At 41.7% G+C, this 21,315-nt stretch overlaps 1 protein-coding gene across 16 annotated transcripts in view; it reads right to left on the bottom strand.

Moving 5' to 3' along the window:
- Positions 1-21,315, bottom strand: part of unm_hu7910 (un-named hu7910) — a 212,344-nt gene that overhangs the window by 46,438 nt on the left and 144,591 nt on the right. For 15 of the 16 annotated variants that reach the window (XM_048529088.2, XM_048529073.2, XM_048529080.2 and 12 more), the window contains one exon: positions 14,633-14,671. The exons of the other annotated variant lie outside the window; for it this stretch is intronic. In XM_048529088.2, coding sequence (XP_048385045.1) covers positions 14,633-14,671 — 39 coding nt within the window. The remainder of the gene's footprint in view (positions 1-14,632; positions 14,672-21,315) is intronic. 16 annotated transcript variants of the gene reach the window in all.

Genomic DNA, 21,315 nt, shown 5'->3' with positions numbered 1-21,315 from the left:
TAGGCAGTTGAGAGGTGACCTGCTAGAAGTTTATGAAATAATGAGGGGTATAGATAGAGGTGATGCTAGTTGCCTTTTCCCCAAGATGAGGAATTTCAAGACTAGAGGGCACATTTTTAAGGTGAGAGGAGAGCAATTTAGAAAAGACATGATAGGGATATTTTTATTTTACACAGAGGGTGGTTTAAATGTGGAATGAACTTCCTGAGGAAGTGATGGATGCAGGTACAACCACAATGTTTAAAAGATATTTGGATAGATATAGGAATATGAAAGGTTTGCAGGGATATCGGCCCAGAGCAGGCAGATGGGACTTGTTTAGTTTGGGATTATGGTCAGCATGTTGAGAGGTGTTGCACTTTGGAAAGTCAAACCAAGGTAGGAATCATACAGTAAGGAGGTGAGGAATGTTGTGGAACAGAGGGACATGTGAATACAAGTCCATAATTCGTTGATATCAGTGTCACAGGTAGACAGGATGGTGAAGGCGGCATTTAGCATGTTGGCCTTCATCAGTTGTGGCAATGAGTGCTGGAGTTGGGGCATTATGTTATGTTTGCATAAGTTGTTGGTGAGGTCGCACTTGGGAGAATTGTGTACAGTTTTGGTCACTGTTCTAGGAAAGACATAGTTAAACTAAGATTCTGGAGTAGATCTGTAGCTTGGGTTGTGGGTGTTGAGGTTGGTTGGCTGCCGAGCTGGTTCGTTGTTTCGCAGACATTTCGTTTTATAGTGCTTGGTAACATCCTCAGTGCAGCATCCGATGAAGCGTCGGTGGGTTTTCCCGCCTGGTTTTCAAACTCTGGGGTCCATTGGGACGGACTGCATCACTTCAGGTTTTCTTTCATAGTGGAATGTATATGGGGTCAAGTTCAATGTGTTTATTAATAGCATGCTTCGTGGAGTGCCATGATTCCAGGAATTCTCATACTTGTCTCTGCCTAGGCTATTCCAGGATTTTGGTGTTGTTGAAGTGGTGGTTCTCCTGGTCCATGTGGATTGCGATGAGTGAGTATTGGTCGTGTCTTTTTGTAGCCAGTTGGTGTTCATGTTCTCTTGTTGTTAGTTTCCATCCTGTTTGCCCAATGTAGTGTTTCTCAGTCTCTGCAGGAGATCTTGTAGATGACATTGGAGCTGTCCATGGTGGGGAGTGGGTTTTCAGTTCAGGTGATCAGTTGTCGTAGGGTTGATGTGGGCTTGTGTGCCGTCTGATGCCCAGCTATCGTAGGAGTGTTGTGGTGAGTTCTTACGTGTTCCTGATGTAGGGTAGTGTGATGAGTGTGTCGGGGCGTGTAGAATCTTTCTATTGCTGTTCTCGTAGGCATCTCCTGACCCAGTTCTTTGGACATCCATTATCCTTGAACACTTGGAAGAAGTATTCTTCTTCCTCACAGTGTAGTTCCGTGCTGCTGCAGTGTGTTGTTGGCCTTTTAAATAGTGTTCACACGCAGCTTCATTTGTGTGTGCTGGGATGGTTACTATTGAAGTTCAATACCCGGTCTGTGTGTGTGTGGCTTTTCGGTGTACTTTCGTTTGCAGCTCCCCATTTGTCTTGCGCTCTACCGTGACGTCCATGAATGGGAGGTGTTTCTTCTTCTCCTCCTCTCTGGTGAATTTTATTCTGGTGAGGGTGTTGTTTATAAGTTTGCGTGTTTCTTCTAATTTGGTCTGTTTAATGATTACAGAGGTGTCATCTAAATAGCGTATCCAAAGATTAGGTTGGATTTGTGGAAGGGCAGTCCTGTCTAGTCTTTGCATCACTGCATCTGCTATGAGTCCAGTGACAGACGATCACATGGGTGTCCCGTTGATTTGCTCATATGTTTGGCTGTTGAAGTTGACGTAGGTGGTCAAGCATAGGTCCAGTAGTTTGAGCACGTTGTCCTTGGAGATGGTTTCACTGGCGTCGTGTTCTTGTTCAAGTAGTGTCGTCATTTTTTCCCCTTGCTACTGCAATGTCTATTGACGTGAATAGGGCAGTGACATCAAACAATATCATGGTCTCTTCATCCTCTATCATTATGTCTTTGATGGAGTTGAGGAATTGTTGGGCTGAGTGGATAGAGTTGGGTGCCTTCTTGACGAGGTGCTCAAGTCCCCTTTGCAGTTCTTTGGCTAATCTGTGCGATGGAGAGCCCAGTAGGGAGACTATGGGTCTGAGGGGGACTTCCGGCTGGTGCATTTTAGGGAGGCCGTAGAATTGGGGTGTGTTGGCTCCTAAGGGTTTCATTCTTAAGAAGTCTGTTTTGTTGATCTGTCCTATTTGTTTGAGTGTTTGTAGCGCGTAGACTACTACTATTGAACCTATGCCTGACCACCCACTTCAACTTCAGCGGCCAAACATACGAGCAAATCAACGGGACACCAATGGAATCACCCTTCTCCGGACTCATAGCAGAAGCAGTGATGCAAAGTCTGGAAAGGATTGCCCTTCCACTAATCCAACCTAAACTATGGATACACTATGTAGGCGACACCTTTGTATCATTAAACAGACCAAATTAGAAGAGAGACACAAACTCAAACAACACCCTCACCGGAATAAAATTCAGAGAGGAGAAGAAGAAACAGCTCCCATTCGTGGACGTCACGGTAGAGCACAAGACAAATGGGGAACTGCAAACGAAAGTACACAGAAAAGCCACACACAGACCAGGTACTGAACTTCAACAGAAACCATCCCAACACACACAAACAAAGCTGTGTGCGAACACTATTTAAAAGGGCAACAACACACCGCAGCAACATGGATCTATGCCAGGAGGAAGAATATCACCTCTTCCAAATGTTCAAGGATAATGGATATCCAAAGAACTGGGTCAGAAGATGCCTACATGAACAGCATCAGAAAGACGCTACATGCCGCGACACACTCATCACACTACACATCAGAATTCACCACAAGGCTCCTACGACCACAGGACAGAGTGGCACACAAGCTCACGTCAACGCTACAACAACTGCTCACCCAAACTAAAGACCCACTCTCCGCCATGGACAGGACCAATGTCATTGACAAGATCCCCTGCAGAGACTGAGAAACACTATATTGGACAAACAGGATGGAAGCTAACAACAAGAGTACATGAACACCATTGGGCTACAAAAAAAAAACACGACCAATACTCACTTCTCAATCCACATGGACAAGGAGTACCACCACTTCGACTGGGGCAACACCAAGATCCTGGGACTAGACAGAGACAAGTATGAGAATTCCTGGAAGCATGGCAGCACATGAAGCAGGCTATTAATAAACACACTGAACTCGATCCCATGTACATTCCACCACAAAGGAAAACAGGAAGAGAAGCAATCCTTCTCAACGGACCCGAGTTTGAAAACCAGGCCGGAAAACACACCGACGCTTCATCAGAGGCTGCACTCAGGATGTTACCCAGCATGGTAACAAAACATCTGTAAAACTACAATCCAAATCAATCGGCGAGGCAATCAACCTCAACACAGTTAAACTGGATAGTGTGAAAAGATGATTTGCAAAAATATTACCAGGGCTAGTAGCCCTGTGTTTATAGGGAGAGGTTGGTCAAGATAGGACTTTATTCCTTGGAACATAGGAGAATGAGGGGTGGCCTTCTTGAGGTGTATAAAATCATGAGGACATAGATAGGATGAATGCATATAGTCTTTTTCCCAGGGATGGGGAAATTCAAAATTCAATAGCATAGATTTAAGGTGAGAGGGCAAAGATTGAAGGAAGACCTGAGAGGCAACTTCTTCACACAGAGTGTGGTGTGAATATGGAATGGGCTTCCAGAGAAAGTGGATGAGGCAGGTACAATAGCAACATTTAAAAATATTTGGATAGGTACATGGATGGGAAGGGTTTAGAGGGATATGGACCAAATGTGGGCAATTGGAACCAGTTAAGTGGAGTCCATGGTCAGCTTGGACCAGTTTGGCTGCAGGGCCTGTTTCCATGCTGTATTGCTCTATGACTGGTTGGATCAAAGGGTCTGCATCCATGCTGTATGACTCCATAGAAGAGGTGGGGATGGAGGTCTGAAAACTTAAAGTTAGGTAAATCCCTGGGACCTGATAAAAGTATATCCCAGGACATGGTGAGAAGCTAGGGAAGAGATTGCAGGGCCCAGAGCAGGCAAATTTGCATCATCAGCAGCCATGGATGAGATGCCAGAAGATGAAGGCTGGTTAACGTTGTGTCATTATTTTAGAAAGGCTGCAGGGAAAAGCCAGGAAACTACAGACTGCTGAGCCTAACATCAGTGATGGATAAATTGTTGGAGGGGATTCTGAAGGACAAGATCTGTGTGTTTTTGGAAAGGCAAGGACTGATAAGGGATAATCAGCATAGCTTTGTGCATGGGAAACTGTGTTTGCCAAACTTGAGTTGTCTTTTTTGAAGAGGTGACCAAGATAGATAGATGAAGGAAGAGTGGTAGACGCTGGCTACGTGGACTTTAGCGGGGCCTTCAACAAGGTTCCATGTGGTATACTGGTTCATAAGGTTAGATCACATGGGATCCAGGGAGAGCTCGCTAACCAGATACAAAATTGGCTTGAAGGGAGGAGTCACAGGGTGGTGGGCAGAGGGTTGTTCAGATTAGAAGCCTGTGACCAGCACTGCGTCACAAGGATCAGTACTGGGTCCACTGCAGTTCTTCATTTATATGAACAATTTGGATAAGAATATAGGAGGCATGGTTAGTAAATTTGCAGACGACTGAAATTGGTGGTTCAGTGGACAGCGAGGATGCTTATCTAAGAGAGGAATGGGATCTCAATCAACTAGTCCAGTGGGCCAAGTAATAATAGATGGAATTTAATTCGGATAAATGCAATGTGCTGCATTTTGTAAAACAAATGGCTAACTTGCAGAGTTAACTGTAGGGCCCTTGGGAGCGCTTTTGAATAGAGGCCTAAGGGTGCAGGTACACAATTCCTTCAAAGCGGTGTCACACGTAGATAGGATGGTGAAGACATTTTGTGCACCTGCCTTCATCGGTCAGAGCAGTGAGTACAGAAGCTAGGACATCATGTTACAAGACATTGGTACGGCCACATTTGCTCTATATAATTCTGGTCAGCCCGCTATAAGAAGGATGTTATTAAACTGGAAAGGGTGCAAAAAAAAATTTACAAGAATGTCGCAGAGACTGGAAGGTTTGAATTATAAAGAGGGGCTAGGTAGTCTGGGACTTTTTCCCCTGAAGCAAAGGAAGGTGGCCTTAGAGGTTTATAAAATCATGAGGGGCATAGATAAGGTGAAGAGCCAGGTCTTTTCTATGGGGTAGGGAAAATCCAAAACTAGAGGGCACGTGTTTAAAGTCAGAGGGGAAGGATTTTAAAAAAAGGACTGGAGGGACAAATTTTTTCTACTCAGAAGCTGGCGCATGTACAGAAGAAGCTGCTTGAGGAAGGGGAAAAAATGAATATAATACATTTATTTGACATTTGAACAGGTACACGGATATGAAAGGTCAAGGGATATGGGCCAAATGGAGGAATTTGGGACTAGTTTAGTTCAGGAAACCTGATCAGCGTGGACTATGACTCAGTATTCTAGGTGTAGTCTGACTCGAGCCTTGAGGAGCTTGGTGCAGAATATTCAGCTTCTGTTTTGCTCTTGTAGTCACAGTATCCATGTGGCTGCTGCAGTTAAGTTCTGGTCAATGACATTACTCAGGATATTGGCACTTGTAAACTCAGCTCTGACTAAACAACTGAATTTAGGAGAAGATATTAGTCTCTTTTGGAGAAGATCATAGCCTTGTACTTGTGTGGCACAAATTTTCCTTCCAACGCAAGTGGTTCTTCAACATAATGGAAAGATATGACTTCAGCAGAGGAGATTCACCAGGATGCTTCCTGGGATAGAAAGCCTCTGTTATAAGGAGAATCTGGATAGACTGGGCTGATTTTCCCTGGAGCAGAGGATGCTGAAGGGAAGTTTTGATAGAGGTGTTGGAAATTATAAAAGGTTTGACAGAATCAAGGGTGAGAACCTTTATGACATGGAGGTGCCAGTGTTGGACTGGGGTGGGCATGTCACACAACACCAGGTTATAGTCCAACAGGTTTATTTGAAATCACGAGCTTTTCGAGCACTGCTCCTTCATCAGGTGGCGTTCAAGAGCTTGTGGTTTCAAATAAACGTGTTGGACTATAACCTGGTGTTGAGTGGCTTGAGAATCTTTACCACACAGCAGATGTGTCTAAGACCAGAGGGCATAATTTTAAAATGAGTAGTAAGTGGCTTACAGCAGATCTGGAATTTTCTTTTCCCCTCCTGAGTGTGATAGAAATATGGGACGTGCTGCCTGACGGGATGGGAGAGGCAGGTACACGCAACATTTGAGATGCACTTGGACAAGCCCTTAAAATGTCTAGGCATAGCCAGCTACGGAACAAGTGCAGGTAAATGGGATTAGTTAGTTTGTTGTTTGTTGGTCAGTATAGACATGGTAGGCTGAAGGGCCTGTTTCTATGTTGTATGACCCTATAAACAGAGTCCATTAAAATAATAATTACCATTCTCTCAGCTTACTGAAAAACTGAAGCATATTATGTAGAATATATCTGATTGACTTGCAGAGTCACTAGTTATCTTTTACATGACAAACTAAGCAAAACAATGTAAAGAGTTACTATGTATTTATGAAATTTAGCATCTCCACCATCTATTACATGGACCTGGAAGTTTTCAATAACATTTGATGTAATAAATGGACGCATCTATACTGTGTTACATTCTTTTCCTGGACAAAAATAGTACTGTAACTGTTCTCCTTTATTTCAAAGTACTCTACATTTTCGCTTATACCTGGTATGGTACTGAAGGCATGTTTTATTATTGCACTTAGCTTCTTAACTTGTGCTTTGCTGTAGGTCTTTTTTCAATAGTGCCCTTTCAGATGAATTTATAGATCCGTGTACATGTCTCTTTTTACTTTTTTTTACTCCTTACCACTTGTGCATTATGCTTCCTTTTTGAATTTTCATTTAAACTTCCTTATTCATCCATTTCATGAAGTAACTGCCAACTTGCTTTTTTTAAAGTGTTGTAATCATATTTTGTTTTCTAAACATTATGGTTTTAATACCTCTGCCCTGAAAAATTTATTTTCAGCAACTAATACCTTCTTGGTCAAATTACGGAGCCAACTCTTGTTCCTTGTTAAATTCCACAATAGCACACTCGGGTGACTGTGTGTGGAATTTGCGCATTCTCATGTTTGAGAGAGTTTCCGCCGTGCGTTCCGGATTCCCCCCAGTCCATAAACGTGCAGGCTAGATAGACTGGCCATGCTAAATTGTCCATAGTGTTCAGGAATGTGTAGATTAGATGGGTTATAGGGTGACAGGTCAGGGCGGGATGCTCTGAGGGTCGGTGTGGACTTGTTGGGCTGAAGGGCCTGTTTTCCACACTGTAGGGATTCTATGACAAATGGCAATCAAATCTCAAGATTGATATCAATTACCCTGCTCGCTTTGTTAGTAGCCAATTGTAAGGAAGAGTAAATGTTAGATTTTTCTTCAGATGGAAGCTGTTTATCAACAGGTTCTGGCTCCTTCAGTTATCCAGTTTGAGACCAGTTCCTCAGTACATGAGAACATCTGTTCTTTTCAATAAAGGCAGTTCCTAGGTTGCGAAAAGGTTCCGTTCCAGAGTCCATTCCCAAGTTGATTTGTATGCGAGCCAGACACAATTTAGCATGTTATACAGCAGCCATTTGTATGTCAGAAATGTAAAATTACACCCCTGTATGGAATGGCATCAGGAAGTTGGAAGCCTGTAAATCGGAGACCCCCTGTAGTTAACCAGAGAGTGTATTATTTTAAATGAGAGGCAGTGTTCTTAAAAAAAAATCAAAGCAACTAAAGATTAACCCGACACATCCCGACTGCGAAAAAACACTTATGGCACAGTAGTAGTGTCTCCACCTCCGAGCCAGAGGTCCTGGCGGAAGTCCTACCTGTTCCAACAGCTCTGAACAGGTTGCTTAAAAGATCTACACTTTGCACACCACTGGACAGTACAAGGACTTATTTCAATACCCTGGATCGACAATAAAATCAACTGATTTTAACTTGACTCTTGTGCATTGAAGAAGTCACTAGCAATTCACTAATTAAGTTTGACAAATGTTCCCAACCCTATGAACTTGACCACCAGGGAGGATAACAGCAAAAAAAATTGTAACACCATTAATTATAAAGTCTTATTACCACAACCTAGACATATCGCAGCATTTTGTCAATGAGGCAAAATCATAGTATTTCCTATGAAACATGATTGTGGGATGACAGAGCCATAGGAAAAAACCAATCAGCTTAGGACAAGACAGACATTCAGCCTTACCACAATGTCACCCACTTCCCATGATATTTTGTTTTAAAATGAGTGCATTCTTCTCCAAGGTGTGTTACACATCATTTATCAGCTTGTGTTAGCAGCCAGGCAGGATTAACAGAGCTGCAGGTGGGCAATAGCACAATGAAAAGCTTCCTGGTACCTTCCCAAATTTAAATTTTTGAATGAGTCTAGACAGTTATTGTTATTGTAGCTGCCAAATTACACATTAACTTTATCCTTCTGCTAGAATCTTTAATTATTATGGGAAGCAGACTTCAGTTGCTCCCTGTCTGATCCAGTATTCAGATGAATACTAATAAGCCCTATTACTGACCCAGCTAAGATCAGCCACCTCAACACAAATGATATATCAGGGCATTTCTGGCTGATTGTTCCATTTTATGAGTCCTGTCATTACCTTCAATGAACTGGCAACTCTGAAAAAAAGTGTTTCCAGTACATATGAAAATATAAAATTCCTCATAATTAGATGTGGCTCAGAAACAGTGGACTGATTTGTCCTGTGGACTCATCTTCCCACCTCAAAGTCATAGAGTTGAACAGCACGGAGACAGACCCTTCGATCCAACCAGTCTATGCTAACCATAATCCCAAACTAAACTAGTTCCATTTGCCTGCGCTTGACCCATATCTCTCTAAACATTTCTTATTCACACACTTAGACAAATGCCTTTTAAACTTTGTAATTGTACCCACATCCACCACTTCCTCTGGCAGTTCTTTCTTTCCACACATGAACCACTGTGTGAAAGAGAAAAATTGCCCCTCATTTCTTTTGCAAATCTTTCTCCTCTCTAGATTGAAAGCAGAGAACTGTTGAACTACATCTTGCAGGAGTTCCTCCTCTCACCTTAAAAATATGTCTCCTAGTCTCGAAAACCCTCACCTCAGGGTACCTGCCTTTCACCTTATCTACACTATGCATCATTTCCAGGAAAGCAAGTTGCAAGCTCTCTCCATCAAGGTTGGAAGCTAGCTGAGCCAACAGGGTTGCCTCCTGTTCTGTTCTGAATTTGACAGATAAAAGCTATTCCCAGTCAATGGAAGCAGGCAGTCACTGATGCTGCGTTCGACATCACTGACCTCTTTTTTGACATCCTGCCCCTTGCAGCTGTAGTGTTCATCAGGCCACAGCAGGAGCTTGAGGCCATTGTGAGGGAAGGAGCTCACTGACTGTGGGGATACTCGGACTCACTCTTCCTGGAAGAGATGAGAGTTGCCCACACCCCCAGGTGCTTTAATTGGTCGTCCACATCACCTAGTTCACACACAGGCCCTTAATGGGCAGGGCTTGTGGGGGCAGTCCAACAATTGGTCACGTCTGGCAACAGCCACAAAGGCAGGCAGTATTCTGTGACACCGCAGGCTATGGGACCTACTCATGTTATTGGCATCCCAACTTCTGCAAAATTTAGTTCAAAAATTCTCCACTTTCAATCTAGAGTTCAGTGACAATGTTTATAAAAAATGCAGAAGTTGTAACAGCTCAGTTGTTTCATGTAGAATGTTTAAACAAACTGCTTTAAGCTCTTAGAACACAAAATCTGTGATAAGCAAATAGCAAAATAAACATGGAGTTTTTATCATTATCTCTGTTCAAACATTCAAAATACAGGACTCTCAAGCTACCCCATTAAGCAAGGCAACCATATAAATATCAAGTACAATTACTGCATCATTTAAAGCTGCTAGAATATTTCTTCAGGAAAATCTGCATAGACAAAATTTAGATAAATGGAAACTAGAAAGGCAAAGAACAACTGTGATTGTAAATTGATGGAACATAGATTAGATTACCTACGGTGTGGAAACAGGCCCTTCAGCCCACCAAGTCCACACCGCCCCCTGAAGCATCCCACCCAGACCCATTTCTCCTATAACCCACACACCTCTGAATACTACGGGCAATTTATCATGGCCGATCCACCTAGGCTGCACATCTTTGGACTGTGGGAGGAAACCCATGCAGACACGGGGAGAATATGCAAACTCCACAGAGGCTGGAATCGAACCCGGGTCCCTGGAGCTGTGAGGCTGCAGTGCTAACCACTGAGCCACCGTGCCACCCCATGTTGATGTTAGACTGAAGAATTTCAAATATTCAGGTTCTTTGGGAAGGGCTGAATTTGTTAATACTGACTGGGACACCAGGGAGAGAAAGACAAAAAATGAAATCAGGGTTCTCACTTGAATCTGCAGTCAATGGTTGGTGTTGCAAAGAAAGAGAATAAGTAGTGTATACACTAGTTGGCAGGTAATCAACTAACTGTGGTCAAATGACTTGTCAATATTTCTCATCTAAATTCACACACAAGGAACAGACTGAAAAACTGTTTCTCTATTTAACCAGCACATTATGAGTATCAAGACTATATAATGCAAAGCCTCCATGTTACTGAACCTGTTCCATCATTTCTCCCGCAGAATCCAATTCTTTATCCTGACAAAAGCCCCAGACTTCCAAGGCGACCGCTGTGATCAGTGTACTAATTTTAGCCGTGTAATCTGCTACAGCGAGAACAAAAACATCACTCTCCAAACTTCGACACTAAGACACAGAACATAGAACATTACAGCACAGTACAGGCCCTTCGGCCCTCGATGTTATGCTGACCTGTCATACCGATCTGAAGCCCATTCAACCTACACTATTCCATGTACGTCCATATGCTTATCCAATGACGACTTAAATGTACAATCGGAGGCAACTTAGTAACATCACCCAATGGATCAGCAGCAAGGCAACTTTCAAGATGAAAGAATAGTGAGGGGGAAAACAAAATCTTGGCACGTTTGAATTGTTTGAATTCTTGTAGGTGGTGAAATGCACCTGTCTGATGTATCAAGGTACAGAGAGCAACATTGATTTATTTCATTTTAGTTGTGTTTAGTATTGCAAGTAGCACCAGCTGCAACAATCATTAAGGCCACTTTGCTTGTCATTTCAAACTGTAAAGATCCTAAACTACACAGTTGCATAGCCTTCAAAGTTTAAACACAAAAGGAGTACTACACAACTGTGTAGTCTTCCACATTTAGCACTATTATGATTATATTGCTCAAAACCCTATAATCTGTCCACTGCTTTACACAGGGCATACTCATGTAAACTTACATTTCAAATAAAAGTGACCGCAAAGTTAAGTGCCCAATATAAGCAGCTAATAGACGTGCTTCAGATATCACAGCATTTGCAAATCGTTGACACCACTGCCCAAGAAGCATTTATGGTTAAAATCATGTTTATAAATTAACCATGATGCACAAGAGAAACCAACCATATTAAAAAGTGGAGATCGAGGGTTGACTAAGATCTTGATGGTAAAGGAGGAATGGGATGTTGTAATGGGTTTTAGGAAGAAATTCAGAGTACTGGCCATGAACAAGTCAACAAAAAGCAGTCAATCATGTAATAAAAGGGAAGGCAATAAATACATACGAAGCTGGTATAAGGAGATGGGAGGCAGTGGTAATATCACTGGACCAGCAATCCAAAACACCAGGCAGATGTTCTGGGGACATGACTCAAATCCCACCATAGCACACAAAATCCAAATTCAATAATATCTGGAATTGGAAGAGCTAACCTAAATGGGGACCACGTAACTACTGTAAAAATCTAATACAAATGTCCTTTAGAGGAGAACATTTGCTGACTTTATCTGATTTGGTCTATAAGGTCTCATAAGACCATACGACACAGGAGTGGAAGTAAGGCCATTCGGCCCATCAAGTCTACTCCGCCATTTAAATCATGGCTGATAAGCATTTCAACTCCACTTCCCTGCACTCTCCCCGTAGCCCTTGATTCCGTCTGAGATCAAGAATTTGTCATTCTCTGCCTTGAAGATGGTTAGTCAGCAAGGTGGTTGACCCTTAACTGTCCTCTGGACAAGTGGGATGAGCAATAAGTGCTCAACCAGCGACACTCACCTCATATGAACGAATAAGAAAGGGAGAAAAATTGAGCTGCAGGAGAGAGAAAAATAGAAAGAAATGGAATTGAAGAATGAAGCTGCTAAGGTATTTACACATAAGGTGAGAAATCTAAACCCAAGGGTCTGGACAACTGGGTGCCAACCTAGTGATGACTTGACTGCCTCAGTTAGAGCTGTCCTTTGACATTGGATTTTATGCAAACCAAACTCTAAAATTTTAGCTGAACTGAAAATAAAGGTAAAAGATTGTAAGGCATCCAGGAGGACAACAAGACAATTATGTTTAGATAAGCATTTCAGCAACCAATGAGCTAAGGAAGTGGTTAAGAAGAAAGATGTTCTAGGACATGACAACAGTCATTTATAATGGAGGTAAAAACCAGAAGCTCACTGCAGGTTGAATAGGCTGCAAATTTGTTTTGCAATGGCTGGGGTCAGAGATGGAAGTAGTGTTGAAGGTTGTGGAGATTGTGACAGGACAAATGAGGATTGCTTCAGTTCTTCCAAAGTTAAACTGAGGTCTTTCATGCTCTTTTAAAACTGGATGTTGGACAAGCAGTCTGTCAACAAGGAAGGTGAAAGCATTGAGAAAAACAGGACAGATGTAATGTTTCTGTACAATTGTTAGCTGCGGAAACTATCACTAAAGGCAGAGCACGTGGGTATGAGAAAGGAAGAAACCGATGAGACATCATCAAGACCTCTGCGAGGTGGGAAAAGCAGCTACTGGAAAGTTGTTTCCACCACAACCGGACAGTCAATAGTGGAATTAAGCTACGACAGTGCCACAGAGTTGAGTAGTAGGAGAGAGATGTTGGAGGAGGATAGTCATACAGCCTGGAAACAGCATGGACCTTCAGTCCAACTCATCTGTGTCAACAAGACATCCTAATCTGACCTAGTCCCATTTGCCAGCATTTCACCCATATCCCTCTAAATCCTGAAAGAACTGTGGATGTTGTAAATCGGGAACGAACACAGAAGTTGCTGGAAAAGGTCAGCAGGTCTGCTAACATCGGTGAAAAGTCAGAGTTAACGTTTCGGTCCAGTGACCCTTCCTCTGTTACAGAAAATGGGGGGAGAACTAATGGAAAACACACTGTGGTCAGCCACTAAAGTTTGCATGCTGATGGAACCTTTTATTGCAACTAGTTTGCCTTCCAACATAATAATAGAAAATCCAAAAAGCCACTCAAAGATTTCCACACAACAATCTATTGGCATTTTTACCAAGGCACTGAAGATAAGTGTGTTAGATACCATGCTTGACCTGCAAAGAATTTATTCCCACTTCCTTCTCTTAACATTTACAGGCTTGCTTAAAGAGTGCTGCTGGAAATAGATATGGCACTGCATAGCACGCGCGACGATAACAGACTTTCTGTAGAGCGAGGGGGGTGTGGTCAGGTGAGGCAAATTGGAGTTGTGGGAAGCAGACAGAAGAGAGTTGTTCAGCCAGAAGTGGAGGGAGAAGCAGTGGGTCAAGATGGGGAAGTGGTTCAGTAGTCGGAACAAGTTTGGTGAGGGGTCATGGAAAAAAAGAGTTGGGTTGGGTCTCAGTTGTGGAGCTGAGTTTGATTATGCTGATTAGTTTCTGAATTGCAAAGATTAAACGCTGCAAAATTTCTGGTCATGTCAGTATATCTCCCACACATTTGGCTTAAGTCTCAAAATTAAGCCTATTGTCCAAGGCATTCACAGAGTCATGGACAGCATACATCAGCCTGTTCAACAGTTCCATGACTTTCTTTACACTTAGCACGCAATTTTACAAAAACATAAAACAGCAAATGTTATTTATTAATTTGCAGTGCCATCTAGTGAGAGAAGATTGCAAGCTTTCCATCTCAGATCATTCATCACTGACTAAACCTCCATTTCGATTAAGCTTGCAAAAAGATGACAGATTGTATCAACAACTCACAACCCAAATCTGCTTTAAATCTTTTTGCAAAATGGCAATTAGGAAATACAAATTTTCCTGTTTAGATTAAAGCAGTTCACTTAATGTTTACATGTACACACAAACCGAAACAGAGACAAACCTATTTCAGCTCAAGATTTCCTCCATGTGAGCAAAGTAGCTCAAATGATGCAGATATTATGAGCAGCAAACAGGTCTCAGTGCAACCTGGTTAATCCAGAGTTAATTCTGTGCACAGCTTTCTACTTGTTTCAATATTCGATCTTTGCCTCACCCAATCAAATCAAAACATAATACAAAGACCTCAACTTTGGCAACTTCACGGCCATATGAAATGTACATTTTCAATGTCCTAAACAAAGTTGCTAGATAATTGTTACCATAAGCAGTTAAACACAAGATAGAGCTTACCTTTCTTTTCCTTCTTTACTTCAGAGGCAGATGTTTTGTCTGGAAGATTACAATAAATTATTTCGTTGGTTAAGGAAATTCTACAGTTCAGTGCTTATGCAGGTTATTGCATAATGTGTTTTTGAAATGCAATAAATTGGAATTTTAGGGCCTAAGATGTCCTGACATTTGACATACAAGTCATAGCTATACATTGACGGTAAGGAGTGATGTGCAACTAATTATATTGAGTTTTTAAAGCAAGTTAGCTTTTTTTTAAAACAAAGAAAGTGCACTGACAGCTCACACAACTATGATTTTTAACATTAGATTTTAACGTTATCAGAATACAGACAAGGGCAATTTTTCTGGAATATGAAGAATTAAAGTTATGGCAAATTTCTTTCATTTCCCTCTGCAAGCAAAACAGTAGCAGTGATGCAGAGGTCGAAGGAAGATGATTCAAGTTGCTGATCACATATTTGGTAATATTTGAACTGAAAGCTCCATGGTTACAAAAAGTGATGAGGAAACAGGAAACATTTAGTTACACAAACATTTAAAAGCTGGTTAGCTCAATGGGTGTTTTCTTTGAAACTTGATAAAGGAATGCAGGTGGATAAATGTATATAATCATCAGGACTGATTACCACAACAGGATATCAGCAAACATGTGAAAGCACTGGAGTCACAGAGATGTACAGCATAGAAACAGACGCTTCAGTGCAACCTGTCCATGCTGACCAGATATTCTGAATTCATGTAGCCTCATTTGTCAGCATTTGGCCCATGTCCCTCTAAACCCTTCCTATTCATATACCTAAAATAAAGCAAAGATGCGGACGCTGGAAATCTGAAATAAAAGGACTGCTGGAGAAACTCAGCAGGTTCGGCCGCAACAAAGCTCAGCAGAAGCTCGAAAAACAGCACCTCTCTTCCACTTGGGGGCCCTGCAGCCTCCAGACGCAATGTCGAGTTTAATAATTTTAGAACCTTAACACCACCTCCCATGCAAGATAACAAAGTGTGTAGCTGGATGAACACAGTAGGCCAAGCAGCATGTCAGGAGCACAAAAGCTGACATTTTGGGCCTAGACACTTCTACAGCAAGGGTTCTGAAATAAATAGGGAGAGGGGGAGGCGGACCAAAGATGGATAAAGGAGAAGATAGGTGGAGAGGAGAGTATAGGTGGGGAGGCGATAGGTCAGTCCGGGGAAGACGGACAGGTCAAGAAGGCAGGATGAGGTTGGTAGGTGGGAAATGGAGGTGCAGCTTGAGGTGGGAGGGGGGGATAGGCGAGAGGAAGAACAGGTCAGGAAGGCGGAGACGAGTTGGGCTGGTTTTCGGATGCAGTGGGGGAGGGGGAGATTTTGAAGCTTGTGAAGTCCACATTGATACCATTAGGCTGCAGGGTTCCCAAGCGGAATATGAGTTGCTGTTCCTACAACCTTTGGATGTCATCATTGTGACACTGCAGGAGGCCCATGATGGACATGTTGTCTAAGGAATGGGAGGGGGAGTTAAAATGGTTTGTGATTGGGAGGTGCAGTTGGTTATTGCGAACCGAGCAGAGGTGTTCTGCAAAGCAGTCTCCAAGCCTCCGCTTGGTTTCCCAGTGAAGAGGGCACAGTGGATACAGTATACTACAGGCCCCAAGATGACTTTCCATATTAAGCAACTTGCCCCCACACCTCCTCCCTCACCTCCATCCCAGGCCCCAAGATGACTTTCCATATTAAGCAGATGTTCACCCGCACATCTGCCAATATAGTATACTGTATCTACTGTACCCAGTGTGGCTTCCTCTACATTGAGGAACCCAAGCAGAGGCTTGGGGACCACTTTGCAGAACACCTCCGCTCGGTTCGCAATAAACAACTGCACCTCCCAATCACAAACCATTTTAACTCCCCCTCCCATTCCTTAAACAAATGTCCATCATGGGCCTCCTGCAGTGCCACAATAATGCCACTCAAAGGTTGCAAGAACAGCAACTCATATTCCGCTTGGCAACCCTGCAGCCCAATGGTATCAATGTGGACTTCATAAGCTTCAAAATCTCCGGCTCCCCCACTACATCCCAAAACCAGCCCAGCTCGTCCCCTCCCCGCACTGCATCACTAAACCAACCCAGCTCGTCCCTGCCTAAATAACCTGTTCTTCCTCTCACCTATCCCCTCCTCCCACCTACCAACCTCATCCTGCCTCCTTGACCTGTCCGTCCTCCCTGGACTGACCTATCCCCTCCCCATCTATACTCTCCTCTCCACCTATCTTCTCCTTTATCCATCTTCGGTCCGCCTCCCCCTCTCTTGCTATTCATTTCAGAACCCTCTCCCCATCCCCCTCTCTGATTTTGCTTTTGTGCTCCTGAGATGCTGCTTGGCCTGCTGTGTTCATCCAGTTACACACTTTTGTTATCTTGGATTCTCCAGCATCTGCAGTTCCCATTATCTCTGACCATCTCCCATGCACTTTGCCCACCTCCAACACCCCAGTCCTTAATCATGACAAGGAATGTTTTCAACGCAGCCAACCCATTTTCACCTACTCAGCTTTCCTCCTTCTCTGGCTTAATATCAACCATCCTTTTAAATAAAAACCAAAAGAACTGTGGATGCTGTAAATCGGGGACAAAAACAAAGTTAGCTTTTCCAGCAACTTCGTTTTTGCTCAACCATCCTTTTGTCTAGCTAACTGGCTCTCTAGGTTCCAGCTCCATTTCTTCGCTCACTCTTTCGTGCCAACACACTATCATCCTTTACTCTGCTTCCCAAACTTGCCATCAGCATAAATACTACCTTTCCTCAGCTACTAATAATTATGAAGAAGTGTCATGGGACTTGAAATATTAACTCTGCTTTTTCTCCACAGATGCCGCCAGAGCTGCTGTGGTTTTTCCAGCAATTTGTTTTTGTTTCAGATCATGTGAAAGCATTCAAGTTACTGCACTGGGCCTCAAATTTAAATTTGATATGTATAATTATGTATATATATGTACATATTCAATGTGATGGTTCCTCCAGAAGTGTAAAATATAAAGTGATAGTATGGCCTATATAATAACATTATATGGTGTCAAACAGCACAAAACCATAGGTGATAAATTTGAGAAAGCATTTTAGGTTCTGCAAGGTCTCCTTCTATACACAGGGTTGTAGTGGGGCTGAGCTTGCATTTTACTGATTGAAAATACTTTGTAGAAATACCAAAAAAGTTATTCCTCTGTTTAATGATCAATGAACATGACTACATTCACTGCATTTACACAGAAAAGAACAAAGTCTCACAAAGGTAATTCAATAAAGTTTTATTGCTGACAAATGACATATCCAAAGTCACACTGTCATTGTTACAGTAAACAGGTTTGACCTGCACTTTATGCAATAGAATAAAATTACATCAAATCCAAATGCAAGATATTCCTTTATGCCAACATGGCTTTTGACAAGTTGAGAACTACAAGCTTAAAGTCAGTTAGTACACATGTAAACTTTTGACTGTCAAGTCAGCTGTACAAAGCAATGTCCTTGGCCAGAATGAGGAGACCTTTCCAAACATGGCAGATTAGCAACTTCTCCCAATTTGCAGCTGACACATCTCCTTTCCAATTATCTCACTCTTACAAACTTTATGGCTTTTTAAACTTAATACATCGCCTTCAATAAAAATATACATACCACATATTAACATTAAGTTCGTCAACATTCAGAAGGTTATTTACAAGGCAAATATATAGATGCTAAAATATCAGCTGAAAGGTTTTATTGCTAAATCTGACCAATAACTATCACATTTATAATGGGAAACTTAGTTTGGCTCTGAAAAAAAAAGTTCTTACTGAAAATAGTGTTAGTTAAAATTTCCCTGCCATTTATAACCACCACATATAAAGTACCAGTGCTAATCTGAGTAAATGCTCTTCACAATTCCGTAAGGTTCTCTTAGCTTTTCACACAATAGGTACAGGTAGCACTCAAGCTGAATTTACACTCAATTATTTTTAAAAACTTTTAAATTCTCTCCCCCCAAAAAGACATTAAAAATGTTTACATCTGCACCATCCTTTGGCTAATTGGTTACAATTTGTTCAAACAGAATATGTAAGTTTACCGCATCTATTCATTACAGTCTACTCAGTCTCTGATTTATTAAAAATAAACCATTTGGACACTTAAGTCTTTCAATTCAATGTATATTCGCTTTTCATAACTTAACTCGTTAATTTTTGAGAGCAGACTTTGTATGGAGATTATAGCTGACTGACTGATAACACTTCTCATTAAATATCTACCACGGCAGTCATCAGTGTTACATGGTTAGGTTTTTATAACACCCTTTGCACTGCATCCTACAGAATTCATAAAATTATTATTTTTGTTAAAAATACACAAACAAGTAACTTTAAAAAATGTACTGATGGAAAAATATTCCACACATCTTTTAGGGCGTTCCATCACATTATCTTCCATCCCAGGGTCATACACTAATTGCCAGACTGCTTTACAATAAAAGCAAAAATTAAAGAAATAACTAATAGTGGAAAGTAGAGTGGCCTGGTCCAAATGATTTGAAGTCTTTGTGATGACTTAAAGATCTGTAAAACAATACAAATTTCTAATTAAAAGTCCAGGCAGACAATAGTGGAATTGACTGACAATTATAATTGATCTGTACCTTTACATACTGCCCTTTTTTTAAAATCATGAATTCTGCAAGATGCTTTGCTGCTTTAAATTCTCAATGACTAAGTTCTCTTGTACTTATATTTACTTAATCCATTTGGAGGATTAGACCGAGTCGCTGGCTGTACCCAACATCTTGCAGATCACTGCCACAAAACAGCACTTCATCAGGTTCCGTTACGCATCATTTAAAGCAGAGGTTTTGTTTTATTCAAATGGAAGAAATACAGTAAAGAAAGAATATGCTCCATTTAAATAGCTACCATTTAACCAACTTCACTACATTCCACCATATCTCGGATTGATCATAATCAAGACCTCTTCACTTTAACCATAAAGCTTGTGCTATGCAGAGATACTTGAAATTGTATCATTCACTAGATTCGACAAGTAATCCTAACAAACCTCTTAACCACACAGCTTTCTGTCAAATTACCCAGTCACACAAACCTACCACTATAAATGGTTACCTTTAAATAATTAATGCCAGAAGTATTAAGAATAGGATTCACAGAAATATCTTGAAGAGCAAAGTAGTGGAAAATGGGCCTAAAACGTTGCATAGTAAAACAGGATTCAGTCTTTCACATGGTTTAACACATTTTGAAGCTAAAAATATCAGTGCAGTATTTTTTAAGAGGATATGTTACACATAAAAGTGTGCTAAACGATGTTATAGGTAAGAACTGCCTCATCAGCAAAGAGTATGCAGAGAACAGTGGAATATTTTGTTTGTAGAAAATGGTCAAACATCAGTGAGACATTTGTTGCCATGCTTGCTGTACACTCAATGCATCTCCTATGTTGAGAACTTATAGCCCCAAATGAGTACATTGGCCTTTGACTGCAGCAGTTGGCACTTGGCCTGAAAAGTGAGGGGTGATGCACTTTGGAAGAAACAAAACAAAGGAATATTCGACGAATGGCAGGACACTAGAAAGCTCAGAGGGGACTTGCAGGTCACTGCAAAAAGACAGGTTAATAGGATAGTTTAAAAAAAGCATACAGGACACTTGCCTTTTAATCGGTTGTGGCGTAGATTATGAGAGCACTAAAGGTTATGTTGGAGCTGTACAGAACTTGGGTGAGGCCATAGCCTCAGTACTGTGTGCAATTTCGGTCAATATAGGAAGGATGGGATTGCACTGGAGCGGGTACAGAGGAGATTCACCAGGATGTTGCCTGGGATAGAACATTTCAGTTATCAAGAGAGACCAGAAAAGTTCTTTTAGCAGAGATGGCTGAGAGGGTGAGGTGTGTAAGATTACGAGAGGTACTAACAGGGTGGGTAGAAAGCAGCTGTTCCCCTTAATCAAAGGGTCAATAACAAGGGGGCAAAATTTTTAATATGAAAGGCAGGAAGTTTAGAAGAAATCTTTTCAGTCAGGATGGTGGTAATCTGGGAAGGTAATTAGGGTTAGGGAATCTCACAACCTTAAAAAATACCTGGACAGATTCTTGAAATGTCATAATATGCAGGGCTATGGGACTTGTGTAGGTTTAGAATAGGGTTATTGAAAGTGCAGACGTAATGGGCTGAAGGATTCCTTCTGCATTGTAGATTTTACTGAACATAAAAGAGTATTTATTTCTTTTAGAAGGATAGTTAAGCATATGAGGAGAGCAAAATAAAAGCACAGTGGCAAAGCTCTTAATGTTTGTACTATTCTTTCAGAGGAGGCTTCTACAGATCACATGAAGACAATTATTCACTTTGGAAGCAAAAACAAGACAAATTACTACCTGAATGGCTGTAAACTGGAACGGAGAAGTGTGCAGCAGGGACCTGGGCATCCTTGTGCACTAGTTGCTGATGAACGGCAGGACACTAGAATCTACGCCACAACCGATAAAGGCAAGTGTCCCGTATACTTTTTTTAAAACTATCCTATTAACCTGTCTTTTTGCAGTGACCTGCAAGACTCCGCTGAGCTTTCTAGTGCAACAGGCAGTAAAGAAGGAAAATACTATGTTGGCCTTCATTGCAAGAGGTTGAGGGATGTGTTTTGCAAAGCCTT

This window comes from Stegostoma tigrinum, chromosome 5, assembly GCF_030684315.1.
Source record: "Stegostoma tigrinum isolate sSteTig4 chromosome 5, sSteTig4.hap1, whole genome shotgun sequence".
Lineage (NCBI taxonomy): Eukaryota > Metazoa > Chordata > Chondrichthyes > Orectolobiformes > Stegostomatidae > Stegostoma > Stegostoma tigrinum.
Note: the sequence above shows the minus strand (reverse complement) of the source record. Positions and strands in the feature narration are given on the sequence as shown.